The sequence below is a fragment of the Mya arenaria genome, chromosome 8, assembly GCF_026914265.1.
Source record: "Mya arenaria isolate MELC-2E11 chromosome 8, ASM2691426v1".
Taxonomy (NCBI): Eukaryota; Metazoa; Mollusca; class Bivalvia; order Myida; family Myidae; genus Mya; species Mya arenaria.
This window is the reverse complement of record NC_069129.1, coordinates 40,005,374-40,021,599: the sequence shown is the minus strand read 5'-3', so window position 1 is coordinate 40,021,599 and position 16,226 is coordinate 40,005,374. Positions and strand designations below refer to the sequence as shown.

At 37.0% G+C, this 16,226-nt stretch overlaps 1 protein-coding gene across 1 annotated transcript in view; it reads right to left on the bottom strand.

Moving 5' to 3' along the window:
* Window positions 1-6,454: 6,454 nt before the first annotated feature.
* Window positions 6,455-16,226, bottom strand: part of LOC128242675 (mucin-2-like) — a 52,766-nt gene continuing 42,994 nt past the window's right edge. The window contains exons 74-86 of the mRNA XM_052959921.1: window positions 14,612-14,841; window positions 14,170-14,284; window positions 13,624-13,877; window positions 12,060-12,194; window positions 11,235-11,617; window positions 10,690-10,847; window positions 10,035-10,198; window positions 9,201-9,248; window positions 8,858-8,899; window positions 8,404-8,521; window positions 7,829-7,941; window positions 7,089-7,206; window positions 6,455-6,692 (exon numbers count right to left, since the gene is read on the bottom strand). Coding sequence (XP_052815881.1) covers window positions 6,566-6,692; window positions 7,089-7,206; window positions 7,829-7,941; window positions 8,404-8,521; window positions 8,858-8,899; window positions 9,201-9,248; window positions 10,035-10,198; window positions 10,690-10,847; window positions 11,235-11,617; window positions 12,060-12,194; window positions 13,624-13,877; window positions 14,170-14,284; window positions 14,612-14,841 — 2,005 coding nt within the window. The 3' untranslated portion in view covers window positions 6,455-6,565. The remainder of the gene's footprint in view (window positions 6,693-7,088; window positions 7,207-7,828; window positions 7,942-8,403; window positions 8,522-8,857; window positions 8,900-9,200; window positions 9,249-10,034; window positions 10,199-10,689; window positions 10,848-11,234; window positions 11,618-12,059; window positions 12,195-13,623; window positions 13,878-14,169; window positions 14,285-14,611; window positions 14,842-16,226) is intronic.

The window sequence follows — 16,226 nt, the reverse complement described above, 5'->3', positions numbered from 1 at the left end:
ACATTTGAATTTACATGTATACCTTTTTCGGCCTCTGTAAGCCTACTTCCTGTAGTTTGTTCGTCGCTCTGTTTCTTCCTTTTGACCCCCTTTCCTCTACCGGGCATGATTACAAAGATAATTCGCTGAGATCTATTGATATAAAAAAAATAGGAGCGGTTGCTCCCGTTGAATTTTGGGAAGAAAAGGAATCTGGCGAGACAGTCACGTGACAGGCGCGAGACTTGTATAGCCAAGTATATCCGAATGTCTTAGAAACGGCGTCATATAACCCGGAACTATTTCTTAGTAAATAATTAAAAATATTTTTATTAAAAAAAATTGTTAATATTGTTCAAGTTCCATGAGGAAAAAGGAGAGAAAAATGTATAATAAAAGTCACATTAACTTAACATATTACCTATAAAACATAATTTAAGTCACTATATATATAGTACATCTTACAGTAGAGTGAGTACTTCCCATCACTATTTTTCATCAATTCTCAATTTTGGTCCACTGTTTGTGCACACATGTTCCTTTCAGTGATGGCCCCATTTTAAATATTTTAATGTTTTCTTTACTTTAGTTGTTTACACAAACCATATTATTTTGATATCACTGCTCTTAGTTTTTCCCACTTATTATTTTGAATATCAACTTAATATAATATCTATGGTACAAATTGCAGCTAAATATAATATCTATGGTACAAACTGCAGCTAGGCTATGCACACTAATTTATGTTGAGTGCTGCTAATATTTTTTGTCTATTGGCATCCACATTTTTTGTGACATTTATAAGCTCGTCCCACAGGACAGGCTCCATTCTTGATGTTTGAAGATTGCAGATTATATAAGATGGCCTCTTTAGTTTTTTCATTTTGTCTGCGTCAGTTTTTCCCTCAGGGCTTTGTTTATTGTAGTGCCAACCTTATCGCTATGGCAGCCTTTCTCAGGAACTTTTAAAGTTCTTGGAATAATTGAAGGTGTTTACCGTATATGCTCGATTATTTGCATAACTGTATGCCATTCAGACAACAGCAAACCATTCAGGCTGGAATTTATATGTATAATTCAGACGACATGAGGATTTTCAAATACGGAAACTTTTAGAGCTGCCATCGTAAACAAAATGGCAATTCCTGAAAATCCGTTGAAGCGCAAAGAAAAAACCTTGCTGCAAAGCTTTGTATACTTACTCGTAGCAATCACTAATGATTCCGAAATATTGATCGAGTCATCTAAATGGGTATGACAATAGATATTTGTGTAAGTTAAGTCAATTTATGATAATGTTAATTTCTCAGAGCTATAAATATGACTGTTCTTAGCATAGATAATTTGCCTCGTTCTGATAATGCATAATAATGAGCTACATCATCTCTGTGTGAGGACCATCCAGAAGTTATATGGGAGACAAAATATAGAACTATAGACCCTTTATCGAAAAAGCCAAATGATACCTTGGCTGTGAGATTCAATCAAATTACGTGTGTGTAAACTCTTCTGTGTTTGATGTGGCTGCTGAAATATCAAGAAGATAACATGTATTATGCAGTTATTTATATCTAATAAACTATAATTTTACAATTAAGATCAAAACCATTATTTCACATTTAAAAAAACAACAACATATATATATATTACTTTCTTACATTCTGTTGTTTCTATGAACATATGGTAATATGAAAACTCGACAGATTGCGGCAAGTTGCAATACGATAATACTGACAGTATTGGTAAATATTCGGAAACTTCGGCTGAAAGCAGAGTGTTAATGTTGCACATGAATTTCTTTGCAAAGTTACATGATTGCACAAATAATTCCCACCTAAGAAAAGAATAACTTCTATTTTTCTGGTGAAAAAAACTTGTCAAAGTTATTTTACAAGGCAAAATATACTGTTGAAACGTCTCAATAAACATGGTATTGTTTCCCAACAAAATAATTTTAAAAGCATCAGCGAATAAAAAATCCTTAATCAAACATGCACAACTATTACTAGATGAAAATCAAACAAAATATTTGTGAAAGTGAGAACACACAACATCAATTTAAGAACAAGAACTTGTAAAAAAGGAAATAGAATAGTTACCTCTTTCACGATCACCCCTTCAAATGTTTCTTTTGATTTCCCACCAGTCTCACACTGCATTTGTCATTTTGCTTTTCAAACTTTGTAAGAATCCTCAAGTCCTTGTCATTTTCTTAAATCACAGCTAATGTCCCATCTTTTGGAAAATACATTGAACAGTTCCTTTGAAAATGCATGCAACCCTCCTAATCCTTTTATACAAAACAATTTTACTGTGGCACAGTTCTAGAAATGATGATCTTACATTTTTAACAAGCAAGTGATGCTCCTAAAGTCACGGTTATTTACACCTTAGGGCCTTTATAATGAACACAAATTGGAACTATACTTGTAACATATTGTATGCATTCAAACATATGCTTTCCATGTACAACAAGAGAACTGAGGTGAGCGATCTATGGTCATCATGGCCCTTTTGTTTTGTACTGAACATACTTTTTGTTTAAAACCATTGGCTATTAATGTCATAGAAACTGATGTTGAAGTTTCAATTGTTATCTCTTAATTATATATAGCTTGTTTTAGAAGAAAAGAGCCATGTATTACTGAAAGACATTTAAGATATTCAAATGGAATTTGGTACACATTATACACACATGTATAACACGGCATATCACTCTGGCTTTAATAATTACTGATTTGTGCCTTTGTTACAATTGTCTATGTTATCTTGTTTTTTGCAATGTTACCATGTACTTATGCTCTATTTTCATGTATATGCTATGTTATGTACAAATGGGTATGCTATCATGTACTGTGTGTACATGTGTATAAAGGTACTAGTTAGAATATGATTATTACTGACTTATGTATCATTCTCATAATAATATTATGTAGTTTGCAATGGAACTATGTTATGGCTTTGTTATCATTGCACTTTGTGTGTATATGTGTATAAAGGTAACAGAACATGATTATTACTGACTTATGTATCATTCACAAAATAATATTATGTAGTGTGCAATGGAACTATTGTTTGCCATTTATTGTTAATAAATATCCAATAATAGTATTGACAGTAGTTTTGTTTTGTTACACCCAAGGACACACACTAGAAAAAAAACAGGCCTATATGGTAAGAGACCACCAAATTATATACCGGTATATTCTTTTACTAACTAAGCAATTGGAATGGAAAATTGCACTGATTTCTAGATGTTCCCGACTCCGGACATAATGCACCTCATTATAAAGTACAGCTGGTTGAACTTAACTACTTGTATTTAATAAAGTGACCTAATTCTGGCATAGAAGTACAGCTCATACTGTGTATATTTAATAAAAAAATGGCCCATTTTATTAATAGGACACCATGTTTGGGAATAACTAGATTTACGTGTGAACTGTAAATACATTTTTTGCCAAATTGAGGATCATAACTCTGGTAATATATATATTCTGCCCATAATTGACAAGGACTTCTACAGTTATTGATCTGACAAGAGCGATTTTAGGCAATTTCTATCATTAAAGGGCAATAACTCTGGACTGACTCAAGCGACATGGCTGGTTACTGTATTTGTCCGATATTATGCTCATTCACATTCTGACAAAATAAGATGATGATTTGAAAATGGTTCTAAAGTTATGAATGGACAGGAACCCTGTAGTGAGTTGTGACCTACTGGAGTCTGAAGTGGGTTGTGACCAACTGGATTGTATAGGTTGTGACTGACTGGATTGTATAGGTTGTGACCGACTGGATTGTATAGAAGGTTGTGACCGACTGGCGTCTGAAGTGGGTCGTGACCGACTGGATTGTATAGGTTGTGACCGACTGGCGTCTGAAGTGGGTCGTTACCGACTGGATTCTGTAGTGGGTTCTTACCCACTGGATTGTGTAGTGGGTTCTGACCCACTGGAGTCTGTAGTTGGTTCTGACCCACTGGAGTCTGTAGTGGGTTCTGACCCACTGGATTCTGTAGTTGGTTCTGACCCACTGGAGTCTGAAGTGGATTCTGACCCACTGGAGTCTATAGTTGGTTGTAACCCACTGGAGTCTGTAGTGGGTTCTGACCCACTGTAGTCTGTAGTGGGTTCTGACCCACTGGATTCTGTAGTGGGTTCTGACCCACTGGAGTCTGTAGTGGGTTCTGACCCACTGGAGTCTGTAGTGGGTTCTGAGCCACTGGATTCTGTAATGGGTTCTGACCCACTGAATTCTGTAGTTAGTTGTAGCCCACTGGAGTCTATTGTGAGCCACTGGCCTCTGTAGTGGGCTGTAACCAACTGGAGTCTGTAGTTAGTTGTAACCCACTGGAGTCTATAGTGGGTTGTGAGCCACTGGCATCTGTAGTGGGTTGTAACCCACTGAAGTCTGTAGTTAGTTGTAACCCACTGGCGTCTGTAGTGGGCTGTGACCCACTGGAGTCTGTAGTTAGTTGTAACCCACTGAAGTCTGTAGTGGACTGTGACCCACTGGAGTCTGTAGTTAGTTGAAACCCACTGGAGTCTGTAGTTAGTTGTGAGCCACTGGAGTCTGTAGTGGGCTGTAACCCACTGGAGTCTGTAGTTAGTTGTAACCAACTGGAGTCTGTAGTGGGCTGTGACCCACTGGAGTCTGTAGTTAGTTGTAACCAACTGGAGTGTGTAGTGGGCTGTAACCCACTATAATCTGTAGTTAGTTGTAACCCACTGGAGTCTGTAGTGGGCTGTAACCCACTGAAGTCTGTAGTGGGTTGTGAGTCACTGGCGTCTGTAGTGGGCTGTGACCCACTGGAGTCTGTAGTGGGTTGTGAGCCACTGGCATCTGTAGTGGGCTGTGACCCACTTGAGTCTGTAGTTAGTTGTAACCCACTGGCGTCTGTAGTGGGTTGTGAGCCACTGGCGTCTGTAGTGGGCTTTGACCCACTGGAGTCTGTAGTTAGTTGTAACCCACTGGAGTCTGTAGTGGGTTGTGACCCACTAGAGTCTGTAGTGGGTTTTGATCCGCTGAAGTCTGTAGTGGGTTGTTACCCACTAGAGTTTTGATCCGCTGAAGTCTGTAGTGGGTTGTGACCCACTAGAGTCTGTAGTGGGTTGTGACCCACTAGAGTCTGTAGTGGGTTTTGATCCGCTGAAGTCTGTAGTGGGTTGTGACCCACTAGAGTCTGTAGTGGGTTGTGACCCACTAGAGTCTGTAGTGGGTTGTGACCCACTAGAGTCTGTAGTGGGTTGTGACCCACTAGAGTCTGTAGTGGGTTTTGATCCGCTGAAGTCTGTAGTGGGTTGTGACCTACTGATCCACTGAAGTCTGTAGAAATGACTGGCATCAATCATCCGTCGTCAACATTTTAAAACATCTGTGAAACCCCATGGCTCAGACCCATTATATTTGGTATGCAGTCTTATGTACCGGTCCTTTATGCAGGTTGTTTAATGTTATGATCTTTTGGTTAAAAGTGGCCCTGCCATAGTGGATACATATATATACTTATGTACAGTAGGAAAATATTAAAAAAAAAAATTCTTATCTGAATCTGCAATGCCTAGACACTATATAATTGATATTCAGCGTCATGTAGTGATCCTTTACCAAGATGATTTAAAGTATGTCCCTGGGGTAAAAATTGGCCCCACCTCACAGGTCACAAGTTTTCTATAATATACTTATTTATTAAAAGAAATTGAAAATCTTCTCTCACACCGCAAGGCCAAGACCCTTGATAATTGGTTTGCAACCTCATGCAATACGATAGTCCTTTACCAAGAATTATGTCCCTTGGGTCAAAAGTGGCCCCGTCTCGGGGGTTCCAGGTTTTCTTTATACAGTAAAAACTTCGAAAATCTTCTCTAAAACCTCAAGGCGAAGAATTTTAATGGTGGCCGTTTACCACTATCCTTAATAACCACTAACCATTTTAATCAGGTGAGCAATATAGGGCCATTTTGGTCCACTTGTTATGTTTATTTGTCTTTCGTTCCAAGATAATCAAATGAAACTTTGCACACATGTTACTAGTGAAAATATGCACATGTTTAGCATGACCCATAACTCTGCTTTTAAACATTGTGTAGTTATACCCCTTGCTTGATTTAAAGTCATGCAAAATATTTAACCTTCTCTGAACTCAAAAACTGTCCCAAGATGAAACTGTATACATGTTACCAGTAAAAAATATGCATGAGTGTAGAAAGGTTTATAATCTGGATTTAATTGTAAAGTTATAATTGAAAAACAAATGAGCATCATCTGCTTGCTCTTGTTAAAATATTTCGAAAGGTTCCACAGGGGAAGAACAGATCAACCTTAATAGGGCCTATTAATGGGCCTTACGAAGGCCATAACTCAGCCAAATTATCCAGGCAAACAATGCTATTGAGATGCACAAATAGGCTTCTATGAGATTTAATCAATATATATATATACAGCATTATTGACGAAATACAAATCCAAATAACATTTAATAAATTTATTCATTAGACAACAGTTATAAAACAATAATAATACAAATCACATAAATAGGTACCACTACATATTGTTATCACACGAGTGTGGGTGGCGTGTGCTACTGTTGCACATAATTCTGTGGGTACGTTATTTGGATATTAGACGGGCAGACAGGCACCTGGCAACATTTTCCTGCTGGCGCTGGGTCCATGTGGCACTGTGGTGGCAGGTTCCATTGCAGACACCTAAAGTTAATAATAAACAGGTCTACATTTTTTCAACTTCCTATGTCATGACTGAGAAACAGGTGAACAAGGGCTAGTGGTTGTCCATGTAAGCCTTATAGGTCCATATATCAACCCCATGAGAGGTCTGAGGGGGTACTGCCTTCTCATGCCCTCTCAAAATGGACACCTTCGCAGGTTTTTTCTCCTAGATGGCATAATTATCGTTACAACAAAGTTCAAGTAAACTCAAAAAGAACCAATTCTTGTGTTCAACAAATTGAAACTAAAGCTTTGACTGTTAAAGCTCAAGGCGTACATATATTCCCAGATAGTTGTTATTTCAGGCCTCCTTACACAAATTTTGTTACAATAAAAGCATCCTAATGTTAAATAAGTAAAATTTAAAGCACTTACAGAGTGTTGCACTCGTAGTAGCCGGTCTGTCCATTCTTGCACTCACAGTTGTATTTACATCCATCCCTCCAGGTGTTGCCCTCGTGGTAGTACTGGCCATTGTAAAGGCAAGTGTTGGCTGTAATATACAGCAAAGTGCTTTTATTTTCATGCTAAGCAGAGAATAGAGGTGTAACCAAGGTAATTAGGCAAAAAGGGTAAGAGTGGTTTAGCAGTACAGGTGTCCGCCTCTCACTTAAGAAGTTGTTTGTTTGATCCCCACCAGGAGTACTTTTTCATGGCTTCTCAAAAAGGACTCCAGCTCTGTTTTCTATCAAGAAAATTTACGCAACAGTGATTCATATTGGCTTTCAGGTGTCTTCATGAATAGACAAAACTCTTAATGCTTGATATAAATGTTACCTCCTTATTCAGCAGTTTTAAACAGGCGGTTGGTTATTTAATAAATTCTCTCTACATTCATTATTTTAGAAATGAATCTTTCAGGTAGTACAGATACTGCCTATCAACAATTAAATTTGCCAGACATGAGTTCATTTAAGGCTAACAAAAGACGACTGTGGCTAAGGTTTGTTGTTGGTTCCCGGCTTGCAGTGTTTCCTTGCGATGCAACAGGGATACAAATCAAAATACACATGTAGTTAGATAAGGTGAGTGACTATTAGCGCATACTGAACATGGGGCAGGGGTTGATATTATATGAATTTAGACATTGAAATTGAAATGAAACCATTACTTACTAAGGTTTGACTGGTCTATGATGACTCCTCCCTGGCAGACTGGTTTAGAACAGCAATCACCTGCAGCCTTTTGTAGCGTGCACTGGCTTGGCAAGTTGTTCCATACTGGGCAACTGAAGTTCATAGACACACATTTAATAGAACGCGTGTTTACTAACAGATCATGAAGTTTGAATGAAAAAGGTTAGTACATTGATAATTAAGTCTTGCATCAATTGTTTTTTTTTATTAGAATTAATATTTTGTTCGCTATGTATTAACCATAACATGAATATGCAGTTCATCATAAATGTTAAATGTGACTTGCCTAGCAATACAGCAATAACAAGAGCATGAACGCAAAGCAGAATTTTGGCCAAATTGATGGGACTTGTTTTATTCATGTATATTCCCATTGATATGGACAAGATGTGAACTTCATTTTTTTAATGTGAAAATCTTTTATTATTTTGAGTTGTGAATTAAGGTTAAATCTTTGCACAACACCAAAGCCAACGAGACTACCATAGCTATGATAAAACACCAGTTAAAAACAGGAGAGGAGCCAAACGATACTTCAAATTTCTAGTACATACAGGTCAACACATCTGTAGAATCCTGTGGTTGCGTCCTCGCAGGTACAGTTGTACTGACAACCGTCTGTCCATGTGTCACCCTGCTTGTAAATATTGTTCTTGTAGATACAGAACTGGGCTGGAAAATGACAAGCAAAATCAGAGAAAGCACTGGCCATACAGACGTGTACATTAATATCATTTGGAAATGGCATGCATTATCAGTGAGTAACATACAAAGAAATGGAACATCTTATTTTTACACCACTACAAGCTTTTATTCCCCTTCTTCAGGCATTTAATTAGGACACTTGTTGTTTCCTACCAACTTCCTACATTGATGATGGTTTTAAACTATCTGTAAAGTGATAGTCTTTAAAGCTATTTTGATGTCAAAAATGACCTAAAAGTGGATATCCATAATGAACATTTGTACCCTGTGTGATATTGTAACAAATTAAAATTATAAACTTACAAGTGGCGACAATGGTGTTTGTGGGCTGAGTTGGTCCAGCACCTGAAGGGAAAAATGATTATTCATGATCACAACCTTTCAAGTCAAATAATTGATCAAGCTCATATCTACATCAACTGCAGCTGTCAAATGTATAATACTTTGATAAAATGGTCCACATGTTCCCTTTTGGCTAGTCTGTACATACAAGTATTACTATTATTGGATAAATATTGACTAATCAATAAACATTTCAGCTTACTCTTTAATTATTACACGATTGGCTTCTGTTGTTTATTGGCCTGAATTTTTAAGTCATTTGACTTCGGTATAGTATTGTAGAATAAAAGCAAGAAAGTCTTACAGTTAGGATGAGCAAGGATGGCAAACACATCTCCAGACAAAGGTGCCGCTGAAAAAACATTTACAAATGTACAATTATGAAATAGAAAAAACAACAACCTTTAATAATGCACAAGCACTTTAGAATCACAATAGTTCACAAAAATAAGCATGAGTTAAAATTTCAATTCTAACAAGTGTAAGGACAGATGACAAATAATAAAAAAAATCTTATTATATAAATGCATAGTTTTTAAATAAATGTGATCTGGATCACATCACTATTATCAGCTATAACTAGAACTTTTCACATATTTGATGAATAGTCAATACCCCTGCTTAAATGTTGTTTTGGAATTAACAACATGAGTTGCGTTATGAAACTGTCCAACCTCACTATGAAGTTTCATGAGTGAAGTCAAGGTCCATAACTTTTGTTAGACTAAGTGATATATCAAACAAACTGCATGTGCACAATTTCCCAAGCTGAACATGTTTCAAAGTGTTGGTGAATAACTTTTGCTGCTACAAGTGACGCAAGTTTTTTGAGACATTTTTTTACTAAATAAAGTCAAGGTACATAACTATTGCTGGACCAATTGAAATTTCCAGCACAACCAACTGCACATGTAGGGAAACTACTATGAAGTTTCAAAAGTATTGGTAGAATACTTTGGGAGCTGCATGTACATGAGAAAAGCAGGGGGACGTGATGTCACAGATGGATGCAAGTCCTATAAAACCCCCAGATATATCCGTAAGGTATAGTAATTTAAGTTTAGATTCAATCATCATCATTACGCTTAAAATCATATAAGCCTGGAAACAACACATAAATGATACATCTAATACATACTTTGACCGAAGTTAGCAGACTGCTGTCCAGGGGCGTAGTAGAAAGCGTTGTTGTGTCCAGTCTCGTATGGGCAGTTGTTCTGTGTGGAAATCATGACCCAGCCCTGAACGTTACATCCCTGGCCTGAACTGGCTGCCATAAACTCGTGGCCCATGCTTGGGTTGCTGCAAAATAAGGCCAAAAAAATAGTACAGTTTTATCTTAACACATGAATATACATCTCTTGCTTGGGTACATTCTATTCATGTGTAAATTGAAACTTTATTCATCAAGTAAATTACAAACTTATTGAAGTTCATTTTACAAGAACTTATGAGATGGATTTACCTCATGGATTTATGGACGTCGCTCATTGAATCAGAAATAATCAAAACAGAATTTCTGAACATATTTTTCGTATGAAAATATCATTTAATTTAACAACTTTCATGCTAATTAATTGTTCCAAAATATGAAACAAACAAAACAATTAAATTGTATTTTATGGTTTTTAGTTTAAAAATGTTCTTTTGATTAAAATTAAATAATGATGAGCACAATCGATAGCCTCCAATGTCGGGCATCCCTCATCGATTATTTGATCAATTTTAGATCATTGCACCATCACTGCTCAATTCCAATAGTTTTCAATTGAGCAACAACTATATTTGCTTACCCGAGCATACTGAAGAGGTTGGATGGGGCATATTTAATATCGGTCCATGTGGAGGAGATGATTCTGCTCTGGTCGAACCAGTTCATCTTGTTTGCACCAGTGGCGTCAAAGATGATGTTCGCACGCTCGATGCCTCCATTGAAAATGGCCACCTTCACCTGTAGAGCATGGACAATAGGAATTTGCATTAAAGTCTTAAAACCATGAAACTAGTCATCTCTAGTTATTTAGAAACATTAGTTTTCACAATCATCAAATTTTTTTTTTTTAAATAACAGCAAAATTTATGTATTTCTTTTTTTACTGCTTCTTACATTTTCTTAATATCACGAGGTCCTTTCAAGGTTGTGAAAATCAAACCATCACAAAATTGAAACTATCTACAGTGTAAATAAATAAAACTTTGCAAAACCAGGGGTATGACACAATCTCAACACTCCGAAAAGCAGATGAGAATAAAATTGACAATATCAACTATACTAGACTAAATAGTAGATGACTATCCTAGTATTTATAATTGTAACGGTGTAAAACCGAAAACTGACCTTATCAATACAGAGACTATCCCAGTAGTTTGAGAGGTCAGGCTTGTAGTGTCCAGGGTAAGTTGCAGTAAGGTACATGGCTTCAGGAACATTTGGGTTGGCTGTCTGGCCGCTGTTCCAGAGTGAATACAAGTCCCCTGGCACACCTGCAACGCCCTTCATCATGATCATCCAGTTGCGGTCGGGAGAGCCAGAGATGGTAGTTCCGATGTTTGCGGTGCCTGTGCAAAGATTGCATGTCTTCTGACAATTATCGATGGCCCACTGTTTGTACGGGTCAACGCAGGCGGTGTTTGGGTCGTACTGGTCACAAGTTGTCAGTTTGTCAACACAGTTGTTGGATGGCATGGGTGCATGAGTCGTGAACACAGGTACAGAGGTTGCTGTAAATTTCAATATTATTTGTTTATTTCAACATAAGTTGTATTTGTGTGCTTACAGCTGTGTCTATTTATTTCCATTTTAAATGAGTTTAAACAAAATTATTTTCTAATTATTATAGTAGTATATAAACAAACAAAAAATAGGTTTAAAACCAAGTTTTCACCAAATGTTAAAGAAGCTCCCCCAAAATGTGAAAATGCATTTCTAGCTGATGGAGTGTTCAGAAAACTTCCTTTGAAACATTCAGCCTCACCTTATCATAAGTTATTCATTTATTTACACTCTCCAGCAATCTCTGATTTAATTATGATATAGTTTCGCATCAAGATTTTGTTCACTACACACTTAAAGCTGAGGTAACACTAAGCATCATCTTCATATAAATACTGTTCAAATGACCAAACTGTCATCTCCAATTTAAGAATAATTTCCTCCACTTACTGCAGAGATTGCAAGTCTTTCTGCAGTTGTCGCGTGCCCATGGCTCGTAGATTCCAGTACACGAGGAAGCTCCAAACGCATCACAGTTGCTCAGTTTGTCAGTACATCCAGGGGTGGAAGTGGTGCCTGTCGCTGCTGTATTAGTATAATATTTGTGTGTGATAGGATGTTTTCGAAGCAGCATCAGTGGAAAACCATAATAAATAAGGTGACAGATTTTTTAAATCTTAATTCCTTTTTTTTACTACAGTCTTAATGATCCTATCTCTGTTAATGTGGTCACCAAACAAATTCTGATTACATAAGATTAATTGATTTGATAGCAGTTTATTATTGATAGTTTTGAGACAATAGCACCAACACTAAGAACCGATTGTTCAAATCAGTGTTAAAGTCCTCGTTGTTAACTTTTAAATCTTAACTCCTCTGAAATTTATAAGAATACACTTTTGAGCTGCAGTGTTTTAGATTAGATTTGAAACAAAGTAACTTCACTAGACAAGGTGACATGAAAACAAACAAGAGGCCCAAAAGGGCCTATGCTCTACTGGCATGGCTTTTGTGGTCATATCAATCTACAGCATGTATGTATGGGTAAAAGGCACAGACATATAGTTTATGTTTTGTGTTTGGGTTACCTGAAAACGTAGCACGTTCAACATCTGAGCCCAGAAAGTATTGTAAGCAGATTAGTTGCATGAACTATTTTAATATGTGCCAAGTAAAAGTCATCTGAAAAAAAAAATGCTTTCAAAACTGTACTCATAGTACTTCTGTAGTTTTAAAAGTTAAAAAAAGTTGGTCAAAAGGTCAAAGTCAAGGGCATCCTAGAACAACATTGATCAATTTGAACAAACATTCACAATCAATTGTGCTGAGATGGATGCACGAACACACAAAAAGATTTTCAAACCTTTCCAGATTTATGTTTACCAAACCTGTGAACCCTGGGTGTGGCCAGTAATGACACCAGGTGCATAACTTAAACATTCACAACCAATTTTGTTAAGATGAATGCGCAAACTACAGAACTTAAAGCTAAAAAATGGCCTTTGGGCTTTCAACAAGAACAAGGCAGAGTAATTCACAAAATCAACTGCAGAAGCAAAAAGCAAATTGTCTCTCAAAATCCTAGACTTGCAAATTGTCTCCCTTAACTCTAGACATGAATTTACATGTACATGTAAACTTGGCTAAAAATAGAATTCGCTCATGCAGACCTGGCTAAAAATAGAAAGCATTTCTTTAAAACTTTCATGGCCCATAATCTAGGCATTTATGGGCGGATCTGGCTTTCGAAAGAAACCGAGCTCTAATGGATATCTAGATACTGTACAAGTTTCATCGAGATACAATCAAAACTGAAGACTGTATCATGTTCACAACCAATTGTTTACAGACGCATGAATGCACGACCGCACGGATGCACATACTACGTACACATTACCATCGCATAAGCTCTCCTGGCCTTTGGCCAGTAGAGCTAAAAATAAATACTAATACTAAGTTGGACAATGAGTCATTATAAAAACAAGACAGCAAACTAAAGTAATGTCCAACTTACGGCATAATCCACAGTAAGCAACACAGTTTTGTTTGGCCCATTGCAGGAAGGGATCAACACATGAGGTCTTGCCATACGAGGCACAGTTGCTGATCTGGTCAACGCATCCCGACAGATGTGGGGCAGGGGTGTTGTGGATGTGGGGGGTGTTGATTGTCGTGGCAACTGGGGTGTTACACCTGGGTTCCTGGCAACACTGCCCAGGCAGGGTTATCATGTAGCATGTAGTAGGTAGATTTGTGTAGGTAGGGCACCTAGACGAGGGAAAATACAGAATACAGTTCAGGACTTTGGGAAAGTACCGAATAAAGATCAGAATTCATGGGAAATACAAAATACAGTGTAGAATTTGGGTAAAATACAAAATACACTTAAAACTTTAAGGGAAAAAATACAGATTTCAGATCAGAATTTGTCTTTAGTTTTGCTACCAACTTTCATTGTTGGTATCTGAGTTTCTGAGTAATGGTTCAAAGTTAGTGTTTAAATAAGGACAATGACACCAAGGCTACAGAGTGATGCAACCAAACTGGAGGGTTTACTCACTGTGGTGTGCAAGTGTACATCCCGTGTGAGGCATCGGTACACTGGCATGTGTAGTCACAGCCATCGTCCCATCTCTGGTCCTGGCGGTACATGTGGCCCTTGTACACACACATGTCTGTACAAACACACAAATAGATATACATGTAAACTAGAGGTAATGTCATTGTATTTCATATATATATATATATATATATATATATATATATATATATATATATACTTGTCCATTATAATAATTCAACATCATAAAACAAGTCATAGGTAGACGAAATTGTTTACCTGGCAAATTATATAGACAAACAGCATGAAATAAGTCTGTATGAAATAGATAGATTGATGTTAATTCAAGTTTACTAAACTCATTCACAAAAACGCATCAAGGCTCATAGTAATCGATTTCAGAATTAGATTACTACTCTAGACATTTTCTATAGATACATACTACTGTTTCCGGACACAGATGTAGCGCTTGATGTTCCTGTGCTTGGGTTGTATCCTGGCCTGAATCCGCCGGTTCCCTGGCCGTACGCTCCGTAGACAGGGTACTGGGAATTGGGGTTTGTCAGGGGGTTGAATTCTGTGCCGTCGGGCTTTGTGCAGACTGGTTGGTCACAACATTGGCCTGAGGCCTTCACTGTGTAACAGTCCTGTGGCAGAGTGTATCTCGGACACCTGAAAAGGTTTTAATTTGTTGATGCATCTTCAAGATTTCTTTCCTAGTGATGAATATGTTGAATATAAAATATAAGATATCTGAATGTACTGCTGATCAAATTCAAGAAATACAGTTTGATTTAAATAAGTATATAATGAGGTATCATCCTATTTCAATGAAACAGATAAATAAACTCAGGAATATAAAACAGAGGATAAACTGAATACATTCATTCACCTTCATTGTTCTGAAAAAAAAACTGTTGTAAACGGTAACCAGTGTACTTCTAATACTTCAAAAAATGGTTTCCATGTCATGATGCTCATTGAATAACACTAGGACAGTACTCATAAAACATCATAAGTCCTTTTTCTAACTTAAGTCATTTTCCCATGTTAAGTTTCTCACTGGTTTTATGGTATAACAACTTAATAATATCTAAAATACATTATTTTCATCGGTTTTATTGAATATAAATACATACTTTAAAAACCCTTTTTTGAGTTTATCATAAAATATTTGAAGATATCGGCTTTAGTTAAGAAATGACTTAAAGTATTATGATTACCAGCCCTAGTCATCAGATTGTTTCCGTGGCAGCTGGCAACTGGTCAATTAATCAAATATGCGTCATGCTACTTACTGTGGTTTACACTCATAATATCCAGTCAAATGCTACTTACTGTGGTTTACACTCATAGTATCCAGTCAAATGCTACTTACTGTGCTTTACACTCATGGTATCCAGTCAAATGCTACTTACTGTGGTTTACACTCATAGTATCCAGTCAAATGCTACTTACTGTGGTTTACACTCATAGTATCCAGTCAAATGCTACTTACTGTGCTTTACACTCATGGTATCCAGTCAAATGCTACTTACTGTGGTTTACACTCATAGTATCCAGTCAAATGCTACTTACTGTGCTTTACACTCATGGTATCCAGTCAAATGCTACTTACTGTGGTTTACACTCATAGTATCCAGTCAAATGCTACTTACTGTGGTTTACACTCATGGTATCCAGTCAAATGCTACTTACTGTGCTTTACACTCATGGTATCCAGTCAAATGCTACTTACTGTGGTTTACACTCATAGTATCCAGTCAAATGCTACTTACTGTGGTTTACACTCATGGTATCCAGTCAAATGCTACTTACTGTGGTTTACACTCATAGTATCCAGTCAAATCACATGCTACTTACTGTGGTTAACACTCGTGGTATCCAGTCACATGCTACTTACTGTGGTTTACACTCATAGTATCCAGTCAAATGCTACTTACTGTGGTTTACACTCATAGTATCCAGTCAAATGCTACTTACTGTGGTTTACACTCATAGTATCCAGTCAAATGCTACTTACTGTGGTTTACACTCATGGTATCCAGTCAAATACT